Source organism: Artemia sp. Qi Xiang Cuo, chromosome 2 (assembly GCF_049724085.1).
Source record: "Artemia sp. Qi Xiang Cuo chromosome 2, ASM4972408v1, whole genome shotgun sequence".
NCBI classification, from domain to species: Eukaryota; Metazoa; Arthropoda; class Branchiopoda; order Anostraca; family Artemiidae; genus Artemia; species Artemia sp. Qi Xiang Cuo.
The window spans coordinates 24,239,778-24,265,278 of record NC_142795.1 but is presented as its reverse complement, the minus strand read 5'-3'; the positions used below and the strand labels follow the sequence as shown (position 1 = coordinate 24,265,278).

General features: G+C 35.3%; 2 protein-coding genes across 3 annotated transcripts in view; both read left to right on the top strand.

Moving 5' to 3' along the window:
* Ltn1 (E3 ubiquitin-protein ligase listerin) overlaps positions 1-25,501 on the top strand; it is a 131,814-nt gene that overhangs the window by 103,336 nt on the left and 2,977 nt on the right. Inside the window, exons 16-19 of the mRNA XM_089106012.1 lie at positions 719-896; positions 21,599-21,749; positions 23,268-23,340; positions 24,691-24,903. Of these exons, the coding sequence (XP_088962138.1) occupies positions 719-896; positions 21,599-21,749; positions 23,268-23,340; positions 24,691-24,903 (615 nt within the window). The remainder of the gene's footprint in view (positions 1-718; positions 897-21,598; positions 21,750-23,267; positions 23,341-24,690; positions 24,904-25,501) is intronic.
* Positions 15,310-25,501, top strand: part of Srp54 (splicing regulatory protein 54) — a 52,226-nt gene continuing 42,034 nt past the window's right edge. The window contains exon 1 of one of the 2 annotated variants that reach the window (XM_089099828.1): positions 15,310-15,347. The gene's annotated coding sequence lies outside the window, so the exon portion shown is untranslated. Of the gene's footprint in view, positions 15,450-25,501 lie in introns of both variants that reach the window. The other variant, XM_089099823.1, reaches the window with a different exon arrangement.

The following is a 25,501-nucleotide window of genomic DNA, read 5'->3' as shown; positions in this document are numbered from 1 at the left end:
AGTTGACGTTGAGGTACTTCAGTCAGTTGGTTCAGACCATTGGTCAGTTACGCTAGAGATGGCTATAGAGGTTGAAGGTAAGAGGAGCGGTATTGTAAAGAGGTATGAGACAGTCAGTCAATAAAAGGTTACTGTTTGAAAACTGTCAAAAAGATATTGGAATAATAAAGAAATTGATAATATGAATGACATGATAGCGAGACCAGTAGTAATAGATAGATTAGAAAAGACTAGAAATCTAGATTGCGGTGCTTAGGAATTCCTTGCCGAGTTATATGAGTTTGTGCACCAGCGGTCTAGTAAAGCGGTAGAAAGGAGAGTTAAATTAGGATATAAATGATATTATTATGAGGAATGTAGAAGGTTAAAGCACGAGGTTGAAAAAGAACTAGAAATTGTTGGACTGTGCCAGGATAAAGAATTATGGCTAGAAGAGTTGATTTTTCAAAGAGTTAAGAAAAGGAAATATAAGAAATTACTGAAGGGGAGAAGTCAGGAACTGAATAGTCTAGAAAGGAAAAAAATGATGGTGGATCTTACACAAGGGAATGTTAAAGATTTTTGGAGTAGAATGAAAAAAGAAAGAGCTAATATTTCAGGTCGAACTTCTTCACCAGAGTCTTGACCTGGTTATTTTGTGAATTTAGAAGGAGACTGTGAAGGGCTAGAAGAGGAAAGTCAGTCTTCATATTAAGGTGAATGTATTTTCCCACTGCAGAAGAAAGATTATAAATTAGTAGGGGAAGTATCAAAAAAGAAGGTGAGTGAAATAGTTATTCAGATGAAAGGAGGGTCAGCGCGAGGTTTAGATGGGATACCAGCCTGGGTGGTTAAGAAGTTTTTGTCAGTGTTTTTGTCGATATTGGTTATAGCATTTAATAGTATTGTATCTACAGGTAAGTGGCCAGAATTGTGGAAGACTTCGGTTGTTATGCCACTTTTAAAGAAAATGGATACTAGGTCGAATGATAATTATAAACCCATAGCTCTAGTACCAGTTTTTAGTAAAGTGTTAGAAAAAATTTTAGAAAGGAGGCTACATAGGTGTTTAGATAAAAATAAGATTATAAATGAAGAGCAAGGAGGATTTAGGAAAGGTTATAGTACAGCAGATAGGGCATTTGTGCTTAGAACTTTAGTCGATAAGTATGGAACAGGGAATAGCCACCTACATGCAGCTTTTTTAGACCTAAGAAAGGCTTTTGATAATATGGAGAGGGTGATTTTGGTAGATACCCTTAGAAGCATAAGAATACCTAGTGGTTTCCTGAGGTTAGTTACTAGCATGTATTGCATAACTAAGTTGGTAGTGAAGGTAATAGATCAGGATTCTTCCAGTGTACATAGAAACTATATACGGGTAAGACAAGGTAGTGTTCTCTCTCCCCATTTTATTCTATATTTGTAGATTATTTAGCTCAGTTTTTGGAAGGAAGGTGGGCTCCGACAGTGGGTCTCGGCAAAATTATTTTCAGTTTTTGCTTTTTACTTATAATAGAGTTTAGTTAGCTAAGTCTGACCAGGAATTACAGATTTTTTTAGATCTTGTTGCAGATTACTTAGATTTGAAGAAATTCCAGCTTAATGTTAAGAACACAGAATTAGTTATTCTTGGTAAAATAAATGAAAAAGAAAATAATGGTAAGTTTATATTTAAAAGAGATGAAATAAAGATAGTTGATAATTCAAAATATTTAGGTTTTTTATTTCAAAATAGTGGTAGTTGGTGTTCACATTAAAGAGTCAGTAAAAAGAGGGAAAGCGGCTATATCAACTGTTTTTTGGAATAGTAAAGCTATGGGCATTAAAAGTCTAGCCATGCATTAAAAGATATTTTTAACAAAGATTTTGCCAGTTCTTCACTATTGTGAGGAATTCCGGGGAATGAAAGTAGGAGAACAGCTGGTGACTCTTCACTTACATTATTACAAAAAGCTTCTCATCCTTCATAGAGCAAAGCATACCCAGTTTTTGACAAGAGAGTAATGGCTTTTTTCGCTGCGTAAACAGAGACTAGTTCAGGTAGTTAGATTTTGGATGAAGTTAGTGCAGGTACCACAAGATAAACTTATTAGAGAGGCCTATGAAGAGCTACTTGCTTCAAGGCATAAGAGATCGTGGCTGTGTAAGGTTAAATCCTTATTAGACAGATTATGATTGGCATATATATGGAATGATGGTAGATGCACCGCTAACGGTCAGATTGATGTAACAGAAAAAGTTAAACAAAGGTTAGAAGGTCAGGAGATACAGATATGGGGGAATGAAATTAAGAGATTCAAGACATTAAGTGTTTATAAGGAAGTGAAAAAGGTGATTGGCCTGGAAATTTACTTTTAATTTAATTTGCCAAGTATTTGTCATATTGGTTGCAACTGCAGGCCAACTGTTTGCCTTTAAGATGGAGGAGTAAAGTATTTGAGAGAGGTAAGGGGTTCCCGGTATCTAGGTACACGTGTCCTATTTGTAATATTGAAGAGGAAAATCTGGACCATTTTCTGTGCCGGTGCCAGGGGCTTACTGATTTGAGGAGGGTATTTTGGGGAAAAGTAATTTTTCACTTCGGGGCATGTTCTCTCTGACGGTACCTAGCCTCATGTGTAGATTATGTAGATTTGTGGATCAGGCACTAAAGATAAGAAAGGAACTATTGTGAAGAAGATTTGTTATGGTTTGGAAAAAGAAGGCTGAAGGGAGTTTTACTTTTGTTTTCCTGTTATATTTGATGTATAGTGTATATGGCCCTGTATAAAGGCTTTTGAATACACAATTAGTATTATTATTATTATTATTATTATTATGTGTGTGACATTGTGTGTAATTATGTGAGTTAGTTTTATAGTATTATGTGTGCTTTTGTGCTGTAATTGTTATGTTATTTTATTTTTATTTGCTAGGGGCTATATTTAGCTACTTTTATATATGTTATTATCATGTGTTTTAACTATATATGCAACAGTGTTTGTTTTTGCCATGGCCCAACGAGGCTTCTGTTTTGCAATAAATATGAACTACTTAAAACTGTTGGAAGCATGACCTCAAATTCAGCGGGGGTAGATGGAATTAACCTCCGAGCTTTTAAGTCAGTTTTGGTTTACCTTCTGCCTTGTATTGGTCATATAATAAATTTGTCACTAGAAACTGGAACCTTTCCCGAAGGTCTCAAGACAGCCACGGTTTTTTCGCCTTCGCAAAGGTGGCTCAAGATCTGATACTGGGAACTGGAGGCCAATCTCCATCCTTTCCCTTTTCTCAAAAGTACTTGAAAAAGTTGTTCATCGACGACTCTACCAGTATTTGACACATCATGGTATCCAGTATTAGATATATAATGATATTAATTGTTGAAAGATCCATCAGTTCATGATTTTTTTTTTTACTGTAATTTTTATTTTCATTTTCAATGCTGTAAGAACTGAATTTGTAATATACAAATTCTGTAAGTTCTTACAATGCTGTAAGAACTAAAAGAATAAATTTGTAATATAAGAGTAATTTGTTTTCAGTGAAGCGCCAATGACGCAGAAGGCTTTAGGTTTTTGCAGTTAAAGAAGGGGGCAGTATCCAAATTTTGTTTGTAGTGAAACTATATTTGTCTTGACAAATCTTGGAAAGAACTAATAAATTAAACTGAATATATGATGTAAAATGATATTAATTGCTGAAAGCTCATCAGTTCAAATTTTACTGTAATTTTAATATTTATTTTCAATATTAAGTACAAAAGGCAACATTTGTAATATAATTCGTATTCAGTAAAGCGCCAATGACGCAGTAGGTTTTAGGCTTCTGCAGGGAGGCGATACCCAAACTCTTGTTTGTAGTTATTTTTATTCGATTCAAACTTGATTTGCATATTCAATTTAAGTTTCACTCGTTTTAAGATTTATTTATTCATTACCATTAATATATATTGTATGTTTGTTCGCATTGATTGTTTATTTAGTTTCTGTTCGTTTTAAGTTTCATTTATACTTTAATAACAAACTATTTTTTTTCGTTTTAAGCTTGATTTTCGTATTCAATCTAAGCATTACTCGCTTTAAAATCTATTTATTCATTTATATTATTACTTTTTATATGTTTTTTACTATGATTGTTTATTTAGTTTCTGTTCGTTTTGGGTTTCATTTATTCTTTAATAGTAATTTCTGGTCGTTTTGAGTTTGAATTTTAACAGGTATTCATATCCTGAGCTTAAGTTTAAAATGGCCTTTACTTTTCTTTGAAAAACTTATTTTTCGGAAAGTTTTTTTAATTAATTTTTGTTCGTTTTTTATTGCAAAAAGTTTCAAGTTTTATTGCACGGGGGGGGGGTTTACTTACTGTCCGATTATTCTTGACTTTAAAAAACGGATATAGGACTTTTAATTTAAATCGAATGATGTTTTTTTTCAAAGTCTATACGATTACCTCTTTGATAAAAACCTTATATATGAACAATAGACAGCTTGCATAACTTGTGGACAGCGATTGGCAACAATGACTGGATTGAAAAAATAGCTCCAATAAGGGTGTTTTGACCATTTCACTTGCTGACACAAAGGGATCACGACTGTTTGGAATTGACCTCAATAGGATTTTGTGTGCCAAAGCAATTTTGCATCCATCACAGAGTATGTATTTTAACCTTATAATTGGATAATTATAATAGATTTACTATGTGTTCTTCCCATACAAAATTTTACCTTATTAAAGTCTTTGGGGTGGGGGCGGCGTAGTTGGCTGAAGGAAGAAAACTTTAGCGTAGACAGTAGGAGAGGGGAAGGGTGATGTTGGAGACTCATCCAATGCGGGGCGGAACTTCACTTATCTCCTCTGTTCCCGATTTAGGAGATTAGAAAGACTCATTGGGCTGTAGAATGTTGGACCGTTTGAATTGTGGAAGGCGTTGAAATACTCAAAAATACTTTATATTTTCAGTTATTGCAGGATTGATTTCATAGATTACGGAATGATAAGCCCCCTGGCCCATGCTTTGGGTGACCCTTAACTCATAATATGCACTTTTGATTAATTATCCCGTGTTATGTCCATATCTTATTCTATATACATAATTTTGAGTTATGGCTGTATTGCATTATGCTAATTTTTAAGCCTTGAGATAAAAACTGAAACCTAAGCGGAGATAGTGGTCGGGGGAAGTCTCCCCCCTCACATGCATAATTGAGCGGCCACAGAGAAAGTAAAAAAAATGAAAGTAATCTGTCTCTTGAAAATGTCTTTTTTGAAAAGAAACGAACAAAATCGTCTAAAGGAACCTGAAGTGCTATCTCTGACATTTTCGTTGATTCTTTATTCCCGTTACTTTCAGATGTAAAATTTAGAATATTATCAAATGAGTTTAGTCGTCCCCTCCCTGAATAATTCACATTTGGAAAACACACTTCTGGGAAATTCCTCCCCCCTCAAAGAACATTTTCTTTTCCTGCTGATAATTCCCCCGCGTTAAATTTTACCCAGCAGAAATTTCCCAGCCGTGGAATATACTCCCAAACATACTCCCCTCAGATAATTTCGGATATTCATAAAAATAGAAGCTGAAATATCTACTCAACTTTTTAGGTCAGAAGCAATACCTAAGCAAAGAGCCATAAGGGTTCAATGAATTAATACTTATTTATTTTTCCAGGGGCACTTTATGTGGAAGAGGTAGTCTCATAAACTTAGGAACGGGGTTCATTGAATTACAAATTAAAATTTATAGTGCCCTTACACCAGGGGCGGATCCAGGATTTTTAGGGGTAAAGCGCGAAAAAGGTTGACCCGATAAACTTGCGTTAGGAGCAAGTTTAATTAACGCAACCTTGCGTTAATTAAGTAAATTACATTACTTTAGACTACTTTGGGGGGGGGGGGGCTCGCCCCTCCCCTGGATCCGCCACTGTCTTATACTCTCTGTTTCTTTCCTTGTTAGAGAGGAGAGCAGATGCCTAATAGGTAAGTGTTAATACCAAAACATTATAACTCTCATTGGGCCTTCAGGTACAAACAGAATTAGTTCAAAGGGAGGGGGGGAAAAAAGGGCGTGGGGGGGTATTTGCCCTTCGATCGATTTTGACTCGTAAGAGCTGGACTAGAACTTCCAATTTCCAATCAATTGAGCCCTCTCTGAAGTTTATACGAGAATCCCTTCCTGCCCACGGGCCCTGGGGGGGTTTTGTCGACGCCAGAGTTTTGTTACTTAATCTTTCAACTATTTTTAACAAAATGTTTATCTGATGCATTTAGGACGTGGAGGAGGCGGGCTAGTTGCCCTCCAATCTCTTTTGACTCTTAAAAAGTGAAAAAGAACTTTCAATTTCCAATCAAATGAGCCCTCTCTAAAATTTATACGAGCATCCCTTCCATAAAAAATACTATGAAAGATTCGGAGAATCCTTAAATTACAACCCTTGCCCTGAGGGCTGTGGGGGAGTTTTCATCCTCAAAGACCTAATTTCCAGACCAAAGACCTTAAAACTACGTTTAATAAAACGGCTGTCAAAAAATTTTGATTGGATGTGTTTGGGGAAAAGGTGGGCATGACAGGAGGTTTTGTTGCCCTCAAATCACTTTCTACTATTAAAAAGGGCACTAGCACTTTGAATTTCCAATCGGATGAGCCTTTTTTGAAGTTTCTACGACACCGCCTTCTATAGAAACCGTATATGTCCCCAGGGTATAATTTAAAACCCTTGCCTTGAGGGTTGTGGGGGAGTTTCCTTCTCAAAAACATATTTTCTATCTGAAAATCAACTACGTTGAACAAAATAGCTGTCTCAAAATATTGATTGGATGTGTCTGGGGGAATGATGGGCGTGGGGGGGGGGGCTATTTGCCCTCCAATCACTTTCGACTATTCAAAAGGGCACTAGCCCTTTGAATTTTCAATCGAATGAGCCTCTTTTGAAGTTTCTATGACAGCGCCTTCTACAAAAATCTTATATACCCCCAGGGCACAACTTAAAACCCTTAACCTAAGGGTTGTGAGGGAGTTTCCTACTCAGAAACATATTTCCTATGTAAAAATCAACTACCCCGAACAAAATGGCTATCTCAGAATTTTGATTGGAAGTGTTTGGGGGAATGATGGGCGTGGCCTGGGGGCTAGTTGCCCTCCAATCACTTTCGACTATTTAAAAGGGCACTAGCCCTTTGAATTCTCAATCGAATGAGCCTTTTTTGAAATTTCTACGACAACATCATCAATAAAAAACCTTATATGCCCCCAGGGCAGAACTCAAAACCCTTGCCCTGAGGGTTATGGGAGATTGTCCTCCTCAAAACATATTTTCTATCAGGAAATCAGCTACGCTGAACAAAATGGTTATCTCAATCTTTTGATTGGATGTGTTTGGGGGAATGATGGGCGTGGGGGGAGCTATTTGCCCTCCAATCCTTTTCGACTATTGAAAAGGGCACTATCCCTTTGAATTCCCAATCGAATGAGCCTTTTTTGAAGTTTCTACGACAACGCTTTCTATAAAAACCTTATATGCGCCAGGGCATAACTTAAAACCCTTGCCCTGAGGGTTGTGGGGGAGTGTCCTCCTTGAAAATTCGAAAATATATTTTCTATCTGGAAATCAACTACGCTGAACAAAATGGCTATCTCAAAATTTTGATCGGATGTGTTTGGGGGAATGATGGGCGTAGGGGGGGGGGGGCTAGTTGCCCTCCAATCACTTTCGACTATTAAAAAGGGCATTAGCTCTATGAATTTTTAATCGAATGAGCCTTTTTTGAGGTTTCTACGACAACACCTTCTATAAAAACCTTATATGCCCCAGGGCATAACTTAAAAACCTTGCCTTGAGGGTTGTGGGGGATTGTCCTACTCAAAAACATATTTTCTATCTGTAAATCAACTATGCTGAACAAAATGGCTTTCTCAAAATTTTGATTGGATGTGTTTGGGAGAAAGATTGGCGTGGGGGGTGGGGGCTAGTTGCCCTCCAATCACTTTCGACTATTAAAAAGGGCACTGTCCCTTTGAATTTCCAATCGAATGAGCCTTTTTTGAAGTTTCTACGACAACGCTTTCTATAAAAACCTTATATGTCCCCAGGGCATAACTTAAAACCCTTGCCGTGAAGGTTGTGGGGGAGTGTCCTTCCCAAAAATAATTTTCTATCTGGAAATCAACTACGCTGAACAAAATGCCTATCTCAAAATTTTGATTGGATGTGTTTGGAGAAAAGATGGGCGTGTGGGGGGGGGGCTAGTTGCCCTCCAATCACTATCGACTATTAAAAAAGGCACTAGCCCTTTAATTTCCAATCGAATGAGCCTGTTTTGAAGGCAACGCCTTCTATAAAAACCTTATAATAATTAAAATAATCTGTATTTAAAAGCCAATTAAAGCCATATACAAAAAGACAAATACTAAAGAAAAATTACACTTCATTTGACATCCTTCCCATCAATACAAAATTCCCTACTGCCACAATATAACGGGGAGTCCTAGACCTCATTAACTCACAAAGCAGCCTATCTTCCCCCTCCTGGATAATTAATCCCCTTAAATGAGATAGTTGCTTACACCGATAGTTGCTATATGCTCCCAGGGCATAACTTAAAACCCTTGCCCTAAGGGTTGTGGGGGAGTGTCCTCTTCAAATATATATTTTCTAATAGAAAAATATATTAAATGTTTCTTAATTACCCATGCAATACGACTAAAAATGAAGAATTTATGCACTCTTTCAGCTATTTAAGGCTTAGTTTGCAAAGATGGGGTCATTTTTCTAAGAAAAGACACAAAAAATAGAAAATATATTAAATTTTCCATAATTGTCCGTACAATACTACTAAAAAATGAAGAATTTATACACTCTTTCAGCTAGTGCTGGCTAAGTTTGCAAATTGGGCCTTTTTTTTCTTAGAAAACACACACAAAATAGAAAAATATATTAAATGTTCCTTAATTACCCGTGCAATACGACTAAAAATGAAGAATTTTTTGCACTCTTTCAGCTAGTTAAGGCTAAGTTTGCAAAGATGGGGTTATTTTTCTAAGAAAAGACACAAAAAATAGAAAATATATTAAATTTTCCTTAATTACCCATGCAATGTGACTAAAAATGAAGAATTTATGCACTCTTTCAGCTAGTTAAGGCTAATTTTGCATGATGGGGTCGTTTTTCTAAGAAAACACACAAAAATTAGAAAAATATATTATATATTTCTTAATTACCCCTGCAATACGACTGAAAATTAATAATTTATGCACTCTTTCAGGTAGTTAAAGGCTAAGTTTGCAAAGATGGGGCTATTTTTCTACGAAAACACAAAATATAGAAAAATATATTAAATGTTCCTTAATTACCCGTGCAATACGACTAAAAATGAAGAATTTATGCTTCAAATATATATTTTCTAATAGAAAAATATATTAAATGTTTCTTAATTACCCATGCAATACGACTAAAAATGAAGAATTTATGCACTCTTTCAGCTATTTAAGGCTTAGTTTGCAAAGATGGGGTCATTTTTCTAAGAAAAGACACAAAAAATAGAAAATATATTAAATTTTCCTTAATTACCCATGCAATGTGACTAAAAATGAAGAATTTATGCACTCTTTCAGCTAGTTAAGGCTAATTTTGCATGATGGGGTCGTTTTTCTAAGAAAACACACAAAAATTAGAAAAATATATTATATATTTCTTAATTACCCCTGCAATACGACTGAAAATTAATAATTTATGCACTCTTTCAGGTAGTTAAAGGCTAAGTTTGCAAAGATGGGGCTATTTTTCTACGAAAACACAAAATATAGAAAAATATATTAAATGTTCCTTAATTACCCGTGCAATACGACTAAAAATGAAGAATTTATGCACTCTTTCAGCTAGCTAAGGCTAAGCATGCAAAGATGGGATCATTTTTCTAAAAAAAACACAAAAAATGGAAAAATACCCTGTTTGAACCCTCCTCCCCCCCCCCCCGAAATTTTTGACCGAGTCGAAAATAAGTCGAAAATTAGTTAAACCTAGGTAAAAATCAGTAAAATTATTCGAAAACTGAGTGAAAAATTAGTAACCCCCCCCCCTGAAAAAAAATCCTGGATCCGCCCTTGGTATGTGCTGTCATTACGTAATACCCACGTGCCACTGTCATTACGTAACATCCATGTGTGCGCAGTCATTGCGTAACATGAGCGCTTTCTTTAAGCTATTCCCGATAAATATACTAAGTCACGCATTACCCTCAACTCCCAATCACGTAGCAATCGATTGTAACATTGACCTAACACCCGCATCTCTTAGTGCCTTCCCTATGACGTAACAAACACCTGCTGACCGTTTAAAACAGGGATCGGTCGTATTGTGGGTCCATTTAAAACAGGGCACCGTTTAGAATCCGGGGCGGGTCTTCCCAAAATGTAAACATTGACGTAACGCCATTTAAAACAGGGAACGGCAACAGAACAGAGCAGAAACCAGGGACCGGTGGTAATTAGGGGGCGTGTCTTCTTAAATGCAAACATTGACGTAACAACTGCTGCCCGTTTGAAACAGAGCCTTGTAGAAACCATCCTATGGGCCTTCCAGAAACCAGGGTATGGGCCTTCTAGATAGAAAGTGGCATTACTATTCACGGATGCGTGTTTTTTCCCCAGGGATGATCGTATCGACTCAGTGGGTCTAGAACATCGAGAGAGGGCTCTGTCTACTAGATATTAAAAGTTCTAGTGCCCTTTTTAACCAACAAAAAAAATTGAGGGCAACTAGGCCCCCTCCCACGCCAATTTTTTCCCCAAATTCGTTCAATCAAAATTTTTAGATAGTGAGTTTGTTCAGTATAGTTGAAAAGCCCAATCAGTATGTCTTTGGAAATAACATGACCCTCCACAGCCCCTGGGGAAAGGTCTTTAAGTTATAAAATTTGCCGATTGCTTACGTATAGCATTTGTTATTGGAAAGTATAAAGGTGGGGAGGGGAATTGTGAATTTTCTGCTGGGAGGATTTTACACGGGGAGAATTTTTCAAGGAGATGGAAGTTTTTAGTTGGTGAGTTTTTCAGGGGTAATTTTATACTGGGGGAATTCGCCAGAATTCCTATACGAAATTTCTTTAAATGTCTTGTTTACTCTTTATCGACTTAATTTTACGCGTGAAGATGTTAAGCATAATTGTCCGGGGTAAATTTTCACCAGGATTGAACTGTGCAGAGGATATTTCCGTAGGGAGGGAGATTTTCCCGCCAGGTTTCCTGCTGTTATTTAAAAAAACGATCAGAAATTAAATAAAAAAAACAAGTTTTTTTTAACTCAAAGTAAGGAGCAACATCAAAACTTAAGACGAACAGAAATTCGTATGTATATGAGGGGCGTTTCCCCCCTCTCAACACCTTGCTCTTTACTCTGAAGTTTAAATTTTGTCCCAATTCCTTAAAAACGACTCCTGAAACAGAAAATAAAACAATTAAATTAAAAGAATAAGCAACTTTTTTAAAAGTGCCAAAAAACTTTAGCCTAAAGAGCAAGGTGTTGAGGAGGGGGAAATCCCCTTCATATAAATAATAATTTCTGTTCGTTTTAAGTTTTAATGTTGCTCCTTACTTTCAGTTGAAAAAACTTGTTTTTTTTACTTAATGCCAATATAAAACAAAAAGAAATTCATTAAAAAAAAAACTTTTCTCAAAATAAGCTTTTCAAGGAAAAGTAAAGAACTTCATTAAACCAAAAATGTGCAAAAATAGAATCAAATAATCTACCAAGCTTAAACTACCACAATTCAGCATCAATAAATAAATGAAACCCAAAACGAACAGGGCTTACAACCCCTAAGCCTTCTTAAGGCCAGAAAACAATTTGCCCTTTACTGAAAAAATAAAAAAAATAAAATGTTTTCACTTTGTAACTTTAATAAATAAAAAATTATTAGGATTTTACGGAATAAATATGAGCATATGCATATTAAACTGACAATACACATTCATTTGTATTTTTTCCGGAAAAAAAAACAAATTCTGTTCTAGCCTTGAGAAGACCATGTCCGCACCCAGAGGGGGGAAGTGTTTGAACCCCCCCCCCCCCGAAATCTTTTGTCTGACTCGCAAAAACATAACAAAAATCGATATAAACAAATTTTGTATGCGTTTCTTGAGGTTTTTTGTGTAGACCCCCCGAAATTTCTTTTTTTAGTAACACCCCCTCCAAAAAAAAAATCTTGGGTACGGCCTTGGAGAAGACATAGGGGTTTTGAGCTCTATTCATGTTAAATTCTGTTTGTTTTTGGTTTCATTTATTTGTTTATGCTAATTTTTAGTAGTTTTGCGCTTAGTAGATTATTTGATTCTATTCTTGCTCATTTTTGGTTTAATGGAGCTCTTTACTTTTTCTTTGAAAACTTATTTTGTGGAAAAAGTTGTTTTAAATAATTATACAAAAGGAAGATATCGCAGAAACTGTGGCTCAGGCAAACTTCCACCATATGGAAAATACAATTTACAAAAAATACTTTTCCACATTTGTTAATGTATCTTTATCAAATGCCTCTAGAAGCTGGGCGAACTTTTGTCCTAAATAAAATATCTTAGCAGCTGAAAAACTCCTCCCAGCCTACGACACCCTCTCTGACGAGATTGTAGCAATTAATTTTGCCCTTGAAAGTTGAAACAACTTTATCTGATCCTCCCTAACCGCCCAAGATCATAATATACTCTGACTCCCTCTTTACACTGCAGCTATCAAAACAAAATAAAACCGAAATAGAGATCTATGACAAATACAGAGTAAACTTTTTCTTAAATAGACTCTAACAAAATGGCTCCCTTGTAAAATTTCAATTCATTCCAAGTAATGTCGGAATCAAAGAAAGCGCTACAGTCAATGAGGCAGCCAAGAATGCGCCTCATCTTTTATTTATAAGTCACACACCAATTTTCTTCAGGGACATTATTCGACTTCAGACTCTCCCTTTAAGACAAGGTGTAAAACCGTCCTATTCCGTCGAATAAGAAGCAGTGAAATAGGCCTTAAATACCATGCTTTCACCTGCAAGATACCCATAATTTCTGGATGCTCCTCCTAGTCCGCACTCTGCAGATTTTGTCAAAATGAGACTCTAGACCACTCGCTGACAAATTGTTGTTCTCCGGAGATGAAATCTAACAGCAGTCATCTACAGTTACTGGGCACATTTCCTGGTTTATGTATCCCAATAGCACCACTTTTTAAATTAAGAGACACATTTTAAGCCACTGTAATCGATTGAACCTCTGTAAAGTCATCATTTGCTGACATCTCTGCTTGAATTGGATGGATGTCAAACATGAATAGGCCAAACCAAGCCAGTACCCGAAGGCCTTTACACCAAAAGAAGAAGAAGATAGTGTCTCTATATGTTAACATCGGTTTTTCTGACTAGTTGACAACGGTGTACTTAGGGTTACCACCCCTAGCGACTTATCACTAGTTTTAGTGATTTTTTATGTTACCTTGTGATTTTTTTCTCGCTCGTGATTATAATGATTTTTGTTCTAGAACTAGTGATTTTTCTCAAATCTAGTGATTTTTCACCATATAGCGCGTAGATTCATGATTCAATCGAATGAATCATACAAGAAGTAATTAATAAAATAAAACTCACTACAGTTCCTAATATATTCTAGATTAGCATTCATGCAAATATACTGCCTTTGAAACTTCCGATTTCCCACCATACGTCCATATCAGACATAGACAGATAGACCCCAGAGCGCTATCAGCAAGATGATAGGCGAACTTGTTTAATCTGACAATCGCAAAACTGTTCTATTATTTCTATTTCACAATATTTGCTCAGGTCGAATTTTTAGTCTTCAAATTTATGAATTTTTACTCTCTATAATCTATCGGTTCCAAATTAGATTTTCATTTGTTAAAACCTTTGAAAGTGGAGTGGATAGTGGCTATGAACACACCCTCTACATCTTAAGATAGAACAGACATGGAGTCATGGAAAAATAAGAATGTAGGTATACATTAAATATAATTTCTTAGTGAAAAAGGAAATTATTGAAAAAAAAAATAGGACTCAGTACTTTTTGTTATACGATTTGTAACATAAACAGATAGATTAAATCGATTGTAGTTTGATGATTGAACGCAGTTGGGAGTAAAAGAGGGGGTATTTAATTCGAGAGATGTTTAATGGTTTATTTTTTATTTCTAACATCTAATTGAAACTCCAGTAATTCTTCAAATTCTCTTATTCGTAACTCTAACACCTAATAAATGCAAATAACGTCATATTCTTTAAGTTTTTGGATTCATATGCTAACATATCAAATATTTCGAGGCAACGAACTGTAATAATGGAGGGACACGCCTCAATAGTAACCGAAACTCTAAAAAACGGAATTTTTATATCAATCGATATATCATCAAATTATTATGCTGATTGCAAATATAAAAGATTCATTAAGCTTAGTGCTACCCATAAAAAGCTAAGAACCTTTAAAAATTTGCCTGATATTCTTAAGAGGGAGGAAACACGTCTGAAAGTAAAGTAATTTTAAATAAAATCACACCACGAGAAACAGCGTAACAGAGAACCCTACTGTTCAGGTTTCAAGTTCCTGTCTGCAAAAACTTTTAATTTGTTCTCTTTTTTTGCCAGAAGAAAAATCACGGATGCATTCTTTTTTCCCCAGAAGTTATTCTATAGAACCAACAGTCCCAAAACATCGAGAGAGGGCTTATTTAACGTAAACCAAAATATCTAGTGCCGCTTTTATTTGATCAAAAAGATCAGAGGGCTACTAGCCCCCCTCTCACGTCCATCTTTTCCCTAAAATTGCTCGGTCAAAAGTTTAAGATAGCCATTCGGCTTAGTATAGTTAAAAGGTTCCAAAACTATACATTAGGTTTGGCTTGTTTTTGGAGAAAAAATTAGGGTTTTGAATCGATAAAAAAAAGAAAAAAAAAATTTTTCGATTACATCACCGATAACAAATTTTCAGTGATTGGGTTATAAGCCAAAGGTGCAAATTTGGAAAAATACATGAAGGAAGCAAGGATTTTCTTGTATTCTCTGCATAAAAATGCGAAAAGATATTTTTCAAAGTTTCAAGGGTATGTTTCGCTTGAGAAACAACAAAACACAAATCTAAAGTAATTTTTACAGACTTAGGGAGGTGGTTTTACCCCTTTACTATATGTGCACCTGTATAGAGCCTGGTAAAGAAACAAAACAATTGTTAATCACACTGATAAAGAGTATTATAATTCTAGTGATTTCTAGTCAATAATCTAGTGATTTATGATTCCATCTAGTGAGTTTTTTAAAGAATCTGGTGACTTTTTTATCAGTTGGTAACGCTGGGTGCACTTACTGCATCATCATCATTGTCCCTCTAGACATTTGTATCAATTGTAAGATTTTTATTTGATGTGTTAGCCTAATGCTAGTTGCATTAGGTTCCTTATTTTATATTCTTTCCAAACATCATATTAATGTTTCTGTCACTGCCTCCGGTAAATTTTTCGCAGTTCATATTATTGACTTACAACTAAAGTGAACATAGGCTAGGCTACCACTTCATGCCCTTTTTATGCTCTTTACACATAGGATAGGATAATAATCACTTCTATCACAAATTCAAATTTACCCACCCCCTGATGTGCAAATATATACCCTGAATTGCAACAACACAAAGAAGTTATGGTAAATGTTTACCAAATCATATTAGGCTATTGACTTACAAATAAAGTGAATATACCACTTGATTCCTTTTCTATGCTCTTTCCAAATATAATAATTCTTTTTGTTAGAAATGAATTTCACCCCCACCCCTAATTATGCTTTTTAATGCTCTTTCCAAATACAATAGGGCCTAATTCTTTTTGTTGGAAATGAATTTCACCTCCACCCCTATATATACCAATTCAGGGTATATATTTGGGTCAATATATATGAAATCATATTATTGAGTAAGGACTAAAGTGAATACACCATTCGATACCTTTTTTATGCTGATTACGATTATAATAAGCATTTCTATTGAAAATGAATTTCAGCCCCCCCTATATAGACCACTTCAGGGTTAGGTTAGGTTAGCTTAGGTATAGCCTATATAGGGGGAGGGGCTGAAATTCATTTCCAATAGAAATGGTTATTATATTTGTAATCAGCATAAAAAAGGCATCGAATGGTGTATTCACTTTAGTCCTAACTCAATAATATGATTTCATAGCCTATATATTGACCTATATTTGCACATTGGGGGGTAGGGAAATTTTATTTCTGATGTAAATAGGAGGTAAGTTTAAACTTTACCCCCACCCCCCTAGTGTGCAAATGTATACCCTGAATTGGTATATAGGGGTAGGGGCATGGGTGTAGGGAGGGGGGGGGGCAGCTGCACCGCCCCCCCTAGACCTTCAAATTTACATTAGATATGGCTCAAAAAGCAGATGGTTGGAAAAGCAGTTGATAAAAGGCCCTCCATCACACTATTGACTGCCCCCCCCTAGACAATATGCTCCCTATGCCCATGGGTGGGGGTAAAATTCATTTCTGACAAAAATGATTATTATATTTGGAAAGAGCATAAAAAAGGCATCAAGTAGTGTATTTACTTTATTCATAAGTAATATTTACTTAATAAAAGACCAAAAAGTGTTCCACCAACAAACCATTCTTCAATCATAACCTTAAACAAATAATTATGGAAAAAATTAAATGCCTTATAGAAGGAATAATTCTAGAGGCCAACCAATTAAGGAAAAATTTAAAGAAGCAACTTTGTAGAACTGCATCAAATTTCTACAAAAAAACAAATAAATCACTTATGCAGTACCAATCCAAAAAACTGGTATGGGGAAATAAAACTTATTTGTGGCAAAAAACCTAAAGAACTAAACTTTAACCTAAATGAGCCTCCTATAAAAACTGCAAATGACTTAAACTGCCACCTTAGTTTGATTTCACGATGTTACCTACCCCTGAATCCAGATAGAATTTCCTCCCATACCTCTGAAGATAATTTACCAATAGCCTAATCACAAAATCTGAGATTACAAATAAATCCAAAAATTAAAAAGAACCAGTATCTGCCCTGTAGATATTCCAATTGCACTTGTAAAAGCTTTCTCCAATAAAATCTCAGAGCCACTAGTAGATATTGTCAACAAGGTCGTTGATTTCAAAAACAGGCAAATTCCCAGTTCCTTGGAAACAAGGTTATGTAACTCCAGTTCCTAAAAAAGTTGTGGTGGTTGATTTTGACAACATTAGACCAATAACATTAACACCACTTTTATCAAAGCTGTATGAGTCATTTTTATCTGACTGGCTCAGGGTCTCCATTGCAGAATTTATTGAAATCTGACAATTTAGAAACATCCCAAAAGTGTCAATGTCCCACTATCTAGTACATATGTATGACACAACACTGAAAAACCTAGAGACACCAAATACCTGGGCTAATCTCAGTTGACCATCTCAGTTTGATGCCTTTTTTTATGCTCTTTACAAATATAATAATTCTTTTTGTTAGAAATGAATTTCACCTCACTCCTATATATACCAATTCTGGGTATATATTTGCACATACGGTGGGGGGGGACAAATTTTATTTCTGATGTAAATGGGAGGTAAGTTAAAACTTTACCTTCATCCCCCTAATGTGCAAATGTATACCCTGAATTGGTATATAGGGGTGGGAGTAAAATTCATTTCTGACAAAAATGATTATTATATTTGGAAAGAACTTAAAAAATGGCATCAAGTGGTATATTGACTTTATTCATAAGTAATATTCACTTAATAAAAGACCAAAAAGTGTTCCACCAACAAACCATTCTTCAATCATAACCTTAAACAAATAATTATGGAAAAAATTAAATGCCTTGAAGAAGGAATAATTCTAGAGGCCAACCAATTAAGGAAAAATTTAAAGAAGCAACTTTGTAGGGCTTCATCAAATTTCTACAAAAAAAAACACAAAATAAATCACTTATGCAGTACCAATCCAAAAAAATGGTATGAGGAAATAAAACTTATTTGTGGCAAAGAACCTAAACAACTAAACTTTAACCTAAATGAGCCTCCTATAAAAACTGCAAATGACTTAAACTGCCACCTTAGTTCAATTTCCCAGTGTTACTTACCCCTGAATCCAGAAAGAATTTCCTCCCATACCTCTGAAGATAATTTACCAATAACCTAATCACAAAATCTGAGATTACAAATAAATTCAAAAATTAAAAAGGACCAGTATCTGCCCTGTAGATATTCCAACTGCACTTGTAAAAGCTTTCTCTAATAAAATCTCAGAGCCACTGGTAGATATTTTCAACAAGGTCACAAAAACAGGCAAATTCCTAGTTCTTTGGAAACAAGGCTATGTAACTCTAGTTCCTAAAAAAGGTGCCGTGGCTGATTTTGACAAAGTTAGACCAATAACATTAACACCACTTTTTTCAAAGCTGTATGAATCATTTTTATCTGACTGGCTCAGGGTCTCAATTGCACAATTTATTGAAATCTGACAATTTGGAAACATCCCAAAAGTTTCAACGTCCCACTATCTAGTACATATGTATGACCCAATACTGAAAAACCTAGAGATACTAAATACGTGGGCTAATCTCATCTCAGATGACCTAGAAAAAGCTTTCGATTGTGTTGACCATAATGTTTTAGTTGATAAGCTTTCTTATGAATTCTAAATTGACCCCTCTCTGGTAAAAATTATCTCATCATTTTTAAGCCAACAATATCAAGTGGTCAAATACATGAATACTTATTCTGCACCTTTACCAGTCTATAATGGAATACCTCAAGGTAGTATAACTAGACCCATCTTATTCAGCATTATGGTAAGGAATTTGGCAGAAGATATCCCCTCACAATGGAAATTTGTGGATGATATGACTCTACTAGAGGTCACCAGGAAAAATATAAAAAGTAGTCCACTAGAAATCCTTGAATATGTTGCAACAGATGCCCTCAAAAATAAAATGCATGTAACCCATTGAAATATACAATTCTAACAATCAATTTTCTAAGCACAACCCCTTCATTTACATCTATTATTCCAAGTGAACTTATGACACAAAAAATAAAACTTCTAGGGGTAACTTTAACTTCCAATCTTAAATGGGAAGCCCATATTTCAAACATAACCAAGCAAGCCAATATTTCCCTAGATTTCCTTAAGCAATTGGCAAAATATCAATGCCTGGCTTCTCATATTTTGAAATTTTATATATCTTTTATTCACCCAACTCTTGAATATGCCTGCCTTCTATGGCACTTCTCACTAAATAAAAATCAAACAAAAAGGTTGGAATCCGTCCAGAAGAGGGCTTTAAAAAAAATCGCGCCGGAAGGGAACTTGCCTTACTCCTACTTCTTGCAAAAGTTTAAAATCAAAATCCTGGAAAATAGACAACCTGGTATGTGCCTCTATTTTGGTGGTAATGCAAGAACCAACATTCAAACTGAAGACCTTTTTCCACCTTTTCATAATCCTGAACAGAAGCCTCTCCCAAGAGAGGAAAAAAATCCAATCTCAATAATAGAACCTTTAAAAAATAAAAAAAAACGATATTTATATATATTTACACAACTATACAGACAACCCATTCACGCTCCAAATACCTCTTACGGAATCCTTTTTTTAACTCTTTTTACATGCTTGTTTTTTTTCTATTTATTTTTTTTTACTTATTTTATTGTATGCCGTTTTATTACTAAATTTTTACATTTAATGTAAGACCTGTTTGATATGACATTATTCTAGTCACTTTAATATTTTTCTTAATTGTTTAATTTCTATTTGTTTGTATTCTGTCAGTTTATATTTCTTAATGTTTTGTTGTCCCTGATCCTAATTTCACAAAATTCAATCACAAAATTCAGTGCTATTTTTGTTGGCGGCAATTTAAAAACTTGATCCATTAGAAAAACTGTTTATCTATTTGAGTTGCCCAATAAATGAGGTTTGAATTGTTATAAATAAGTATTTTTGGAATATATTACTCTTGAACAACTTATTTATAAACTAGTAATATGTTTTTAAAAACTTTCAATAACTTAACTAGTGTTGATAACTTCTTTATGTGGTTGCAAAAATAAAATACCTTTGGGGCCCCTTTAAGCGCTCAAGATGCAATTTGCAACAGAAGAAATTATTGAATTATGAAAGAGCATAAAAAAAGGCATCAAATGATATTTTCACTTTCATCCTAGCTAAATTATAGTGCCACATGCAAATTTACCCTCAAATATAAAATGTTTTCCTACTGTTTCAAGTTTTTTGAATGCCATAAACAATGATACTGCTGAATTTTGCTATCCAAAACTTTACCATTGACAATTCATATTATGTTCCAATTCAGGGTATATATTTACACATTAGGGGTTGGGGGTGGGTAAATTTGTATTTGCAATAGAAGCAATTATTATATTCATAAAGAGCATAAAAAAGGCATCAAGAGCATAAACAAGGCATCATGTTCACTTTATTTGTAATCAAAGGTGCCACGTGAACACCTCAGTTTCATCTTCAAAAATGAAGCTATAAAGAGAGTCGACGAGCTTCGTCTCTTGGAACAACTGATCTCTCTTGGAACAACCACCTTGATTGGGTGAGAACCTCCTGTGCAAGAAAGCTGGGAGTTACTCTTCGCTGCAAAAACCTTCTTCCATCAAGCTTGATCATCCCACTCTACAAGTCTTGCATCAGACCCATAGCTGAATATGGATGCCCACTATTTGCTGGTGCTCCAAAAACGCTGTTGGCACCACTTTAGAAGATCCAGATTAGGGCAAATAGGGCAGGCTGCGCCTCTACACAAGAATTGCTCCAGCCTCTAAATGAAAGGTTTGATGTAGTGTTGATGGCTGTTTTCTACAAGTACATGAATTCGCCTCCTTCAGACGAGCTCTCTCGAATTGTGCCCCCCTTTGTCCAGCCAACAAGGCAGACACAAAGGCACACAGCTCGGTTCAATTATCTAAAGGAGGATACACCAAAAACTGAGTACTTGAGGAACAGTTTCATCTGGCATTGCACTTCTATCTGGAATGATCTTCCTGGGGATATTATCCCTGCAAATCCCTCTGTTGACACCTTCAAAAGAAGGTTCAATAGACATTTAAAACTTTGAGGCCATTGAAAGAGGTAATTGAATAGCGGCATATCAGATACTTTGGAAGTACCTGGCGCCGTGAATATTGGAATAAAAAAAAAAATCCTGATGAGTCTAATAGCTCAGGTTTGATTTCTTGTGTTTCCAAAGAAAGATCAATTCCATAAAATATGTATTGGAATTTCTTTTCTCTGATGAGTTTTGTGGCTTCAATTCCTGAGTTAGTAAGCTGAATTAAACTATAGTTTTGAATTACTTTATCAGCTCCTACAGCATCATGGTAATACAGTTCTGCCGTGCCTGATTTTTGGAAACTAAGCTCAAAGTTAACTGTTGCTACTTTGAAAATAGCTTTTCTGACTAATACATGATCATCTGCTACAAAAGGTGTTCCGTTTTTCTTTTTAATTTATACAATATGATAATTTGGGACAGTTGGGGATGGTGGAAGCTCTGAAATTTTTCGTTTTCTTGCTGGTGACTCAGTTTGTTGAATACTAGAATTTCCTGGGGTTGATTTACAGGTACTTTTCCTTGGTTTGCTTTTGGGGCTTGCTGGTGCTTTTGGTTTGATTTTGGAGGGAGATCGCAGTATCTTCGAAGCTTACTCAGCAAGGGAAGCATTGATCCCTGCTCACCTGACCCCTACAGTTTAAGAGATTTTACTCCCGGAAGGTACACCAGTGCTTGCGGCAGGTGGCCACCCCTCTTCTGCTTGCTTAGTCAGTGAATCAACACTAGGATGCAGATTCACCGACTTTTTTGTTGAATTTTCGAATTCGCCCAAAAGAAAATTATATTGGCAACTTTGCAGCAGCAACAGCAACAAAGAAAATTCGAAATCAGGAAACGTTCAAGTCCCAAGGGAATCGTTGAAGTCCTTTGTTGATCATATATTTGAACACTCTTACAATTTGAATTTTGCCTGTTGCTCAATTTAGCTAAATCCCCAACTCTCTTATGTGCCAGCTAACAGAATTCAAGGAATTTTCTACTTTTAGTATTGAAAAAATACTTGAAGTTTATGGCTATCCAACAATATGGCTTTTTTGCCTGGCTTTTACAACAATACAGTTTGGATAAATGACTGTTGGACTATACAGCTGTAGTAACAAACATTTGTTGATGGGACCATGGAGTCCCTGAAATATTTGCCCTTGCATATGCAACAGGAAGTGGATATTGAGATTTTTATAAAAATCAGTGCATACTTTACAGCTATTTGCTAATACAAGAAAAATTTTCCCTTTCACTATTTACTCCCCATGCATAATAAAATTCAAGAAAAATTTCACTCTTCAAAAACCAAAACACATGTCTACTTTGTTCTCAAATGTTTTGTGATCATTATTCTGATCAAATACTAAGAGCCCAGCAAAGGTACTTTGTATAGAAGGAGTTGTTGCAGAAATTTATTTAAGGTGCAATAACTTTCATAGATGAAAGGTCCAATAACTGTGCATCTGGGGAGGACATATTCCACAGTCCTTGGGGTATGGGCTAATTTGTCCATTGTTTAAATATAGTATTTGTTTGTGGGAAAGGGAGTATGTTTTACCCCTGGTGTCTGAAAAGGCAGTGGGTACTCAGGTGAAACTTTCAAAGAATGTTTAGTGGAGTTTTGAACTAAATCAAAACTTGCTATGCATGTGCAGGATGTAAATAGGGCGTATCTCATGAATGGCTTTGGGTTGGAATTTTCAGGGACTGATGTGGGGGTGATTTATTGACCAAAAGACAATATTTTTGTGCTACTACTACAGCTACTACTTCTACTGTGACTAATAGTAAGGCTAGGGGTATTAAGGTGAAAATTTCAGGGGACCTAAGGAGGGAGGAGCCAAACTAAATAAAAAACACTATGTGCATAGAGGTTGTCAAAAGGGCATATCAACAATATCATGGACAAGTTTAGAGTATTGAGTTGATACTTTCTTTATGCATGTCTGGACACATGGCTAGTTGTTTTTCTTGTTAACTCCCAAAATACAATTGGCCTTTTATTCTAAAACTGATTATTTTCCAAACAGTACAATAGTTATCATTTTGGGAAAACAATAGCACTTGAACACAGAGGATACTCCCTCAAAAATTTTAGTCATTCTACTTACATTTTTTTTGCTACCTCCTATAGCAATTTTTGGAGACCCAGATTTTGCAAATAGAGAAGGTTTATTTGCTGTTGAATTTTAGGGCATGTGATAGAGAATTAAGCAGTGAGGAGCTGCTTGCTGGGACATCACTAGCCAAAGAGTTTGGAAGAAGGGTAATACATTTTACTAACATCTTTCACTTCTCTATTAATCAACATAATGCCCATTTCTTAACTTATTTGTAACTTGGAGAAGCATAGCCTCTTGAATTGTTTCATGGTAAGAAGCACATGTGCTGCTGATACAGCTAATTTTAAAAAGGTAAAGAATACAGCATTGGATTTTACAATCCCTACCAGCAGTGCTGGCCTTTGTTTCAAGGCCCATCAGCCAGGAAGTACAATGTGGGACGAATATGCTGCCTAAGTAAAGAGCAAAGTGGGAAAACTTCAAGTGCCCTTTTAAAGAGTCAAAAGTGACCGTGGGGCAACTAGCACCCCCTTCCCCTCCCACGCACCTTTTTTCCCCAAAGACATCCAATCAAAATTTTAAGATAGCTATCTTAGTCAACATAGTTGAAATACCCAATAAGTATGCCTCTGGGGATGACACTTCCCATACAGGCAAAGGCTGCAAGTTACACAATTTGCCCATTTTTTAAATATAGAATTTGTTATTGGGAAAGGAGGACATGTTTGAACATTAACGTCCAAAAAGGCCAAGGGCATTCTGAAAACAAAACACATTTTCTCTCTTTTTTTAACTTTAATAAACCCAAAAGTATTAACACTTTCAGGAATGAATATCAGCATATATATTAAACTATCGATGCGCAATCATTTGTTTTGCTCAGTAATCTTGGTTATCAAGGCTAGAAATAAGGATTGTTGTCAATGAAGTATAAATTATGTTGAGGTCTTTAGAAGAATGGGTGTTGTCAGCCCTACTCCTCTTAGTCTCTGCTTGTTTCAAGTCTGACTTGGTTTTTATTGTAATTTCTGTTCCTTTTGGGTCTTACTCATTTATTGATGGTGATTTGTGGTAGTTTTATGCTAGAAACATAATTTGACTTTATTTCTGCTCATCTTTGGTTTAATGTAGCTCTTAATTTTTCTTAGAAAAACTTCTGCTGTGGAAAAAGTTTTCTCTAAAATTAATAAATGAAAAAGTCAGTGAGTTGAGGAAAGCCAATGGCAAGAATTAGGTTATGCAAGGTCAAATGTGTTTTTGCTCTTCATTTTCACTTACATTCATAGATTCCCAAGAAAAAATACTTTTTACTTTCTAGTCCATTTTGAAAACATGCTTAAAAAATATATATTTATTATTTTTGACTTTTTAGCCTTCTCTAAAACTCAATGAAGTCTTTAGTCTTCCTTCAGACAAAAATTTGACTATCTAAGATTTGAACTTATGTTACTGATGTTCACAGGCAAATATTATCAACTGCTGCACTGTCAACTCTAGTATAATAATGCTTGTTGTATACTTTTTGCTTTGCCTAATTTATGATTCATTACCAGTCTGATAATCATCGAAATCTAGCTATAAAACACGTCCATTCATGCGTTTTGAATCTAAGGCTCAAGGATTTCAACCTTCAGGGATCTTTAACTTTAGTCAACAGATTTATAAAAAATATTAGCGGGCAAGGAGAGGAAGTACACAAGAGGGGAAATTTTGATGTTGTATTGTTTCACTCTGTTGGAATTGAATGCAATGTATGGAAATTGCAAGTAAGCTAGTTGAATATTTAAAAGTGGTTGCAAAATGGCTCATAAATTTATGTGACGTAAGTACAAACAAACAAAAGTTGGTGAATATAGGAAAATGAGAAAAAAAATTAAGTAAAGAAAATACATTTGTCAAGTTTAAGGACCAAGCTGCCTAAAATGAAGTGACTGACATGTGCTAGTATATTTGACAAGGACTATTGTTAGTATCACTACCCCACATTCCATAAAGAAACCTAATCTGAAATGAATTTAAGCAACAAAAAAAGTTAGGTTTGCTGCCTCAAATCCTAACAACATAAAATTGGCAGTCTATTCCAAACAAAAGAACAATAAAACAGTCATTCAAATTATTCAATACCCATCAACAAGTGGGTTGGCTGTCTATTAAACCAACATGATTCCAATTGGATTAGCAATGTGACCTCAAATCTATAAGTCGTTTCTATAGTTTTTTATATTGTGCATAAAATGTTTTTCTATGTATTGTGAATTTCTGTCAGCCCAAAAGTATCCCTTTCCCAAAGTAAGCTCATGCTTGTTTGGTCTTCAGCTTTATCTGTTAAAAATATGATAACATTTGCAACAACCAAATCAAGCA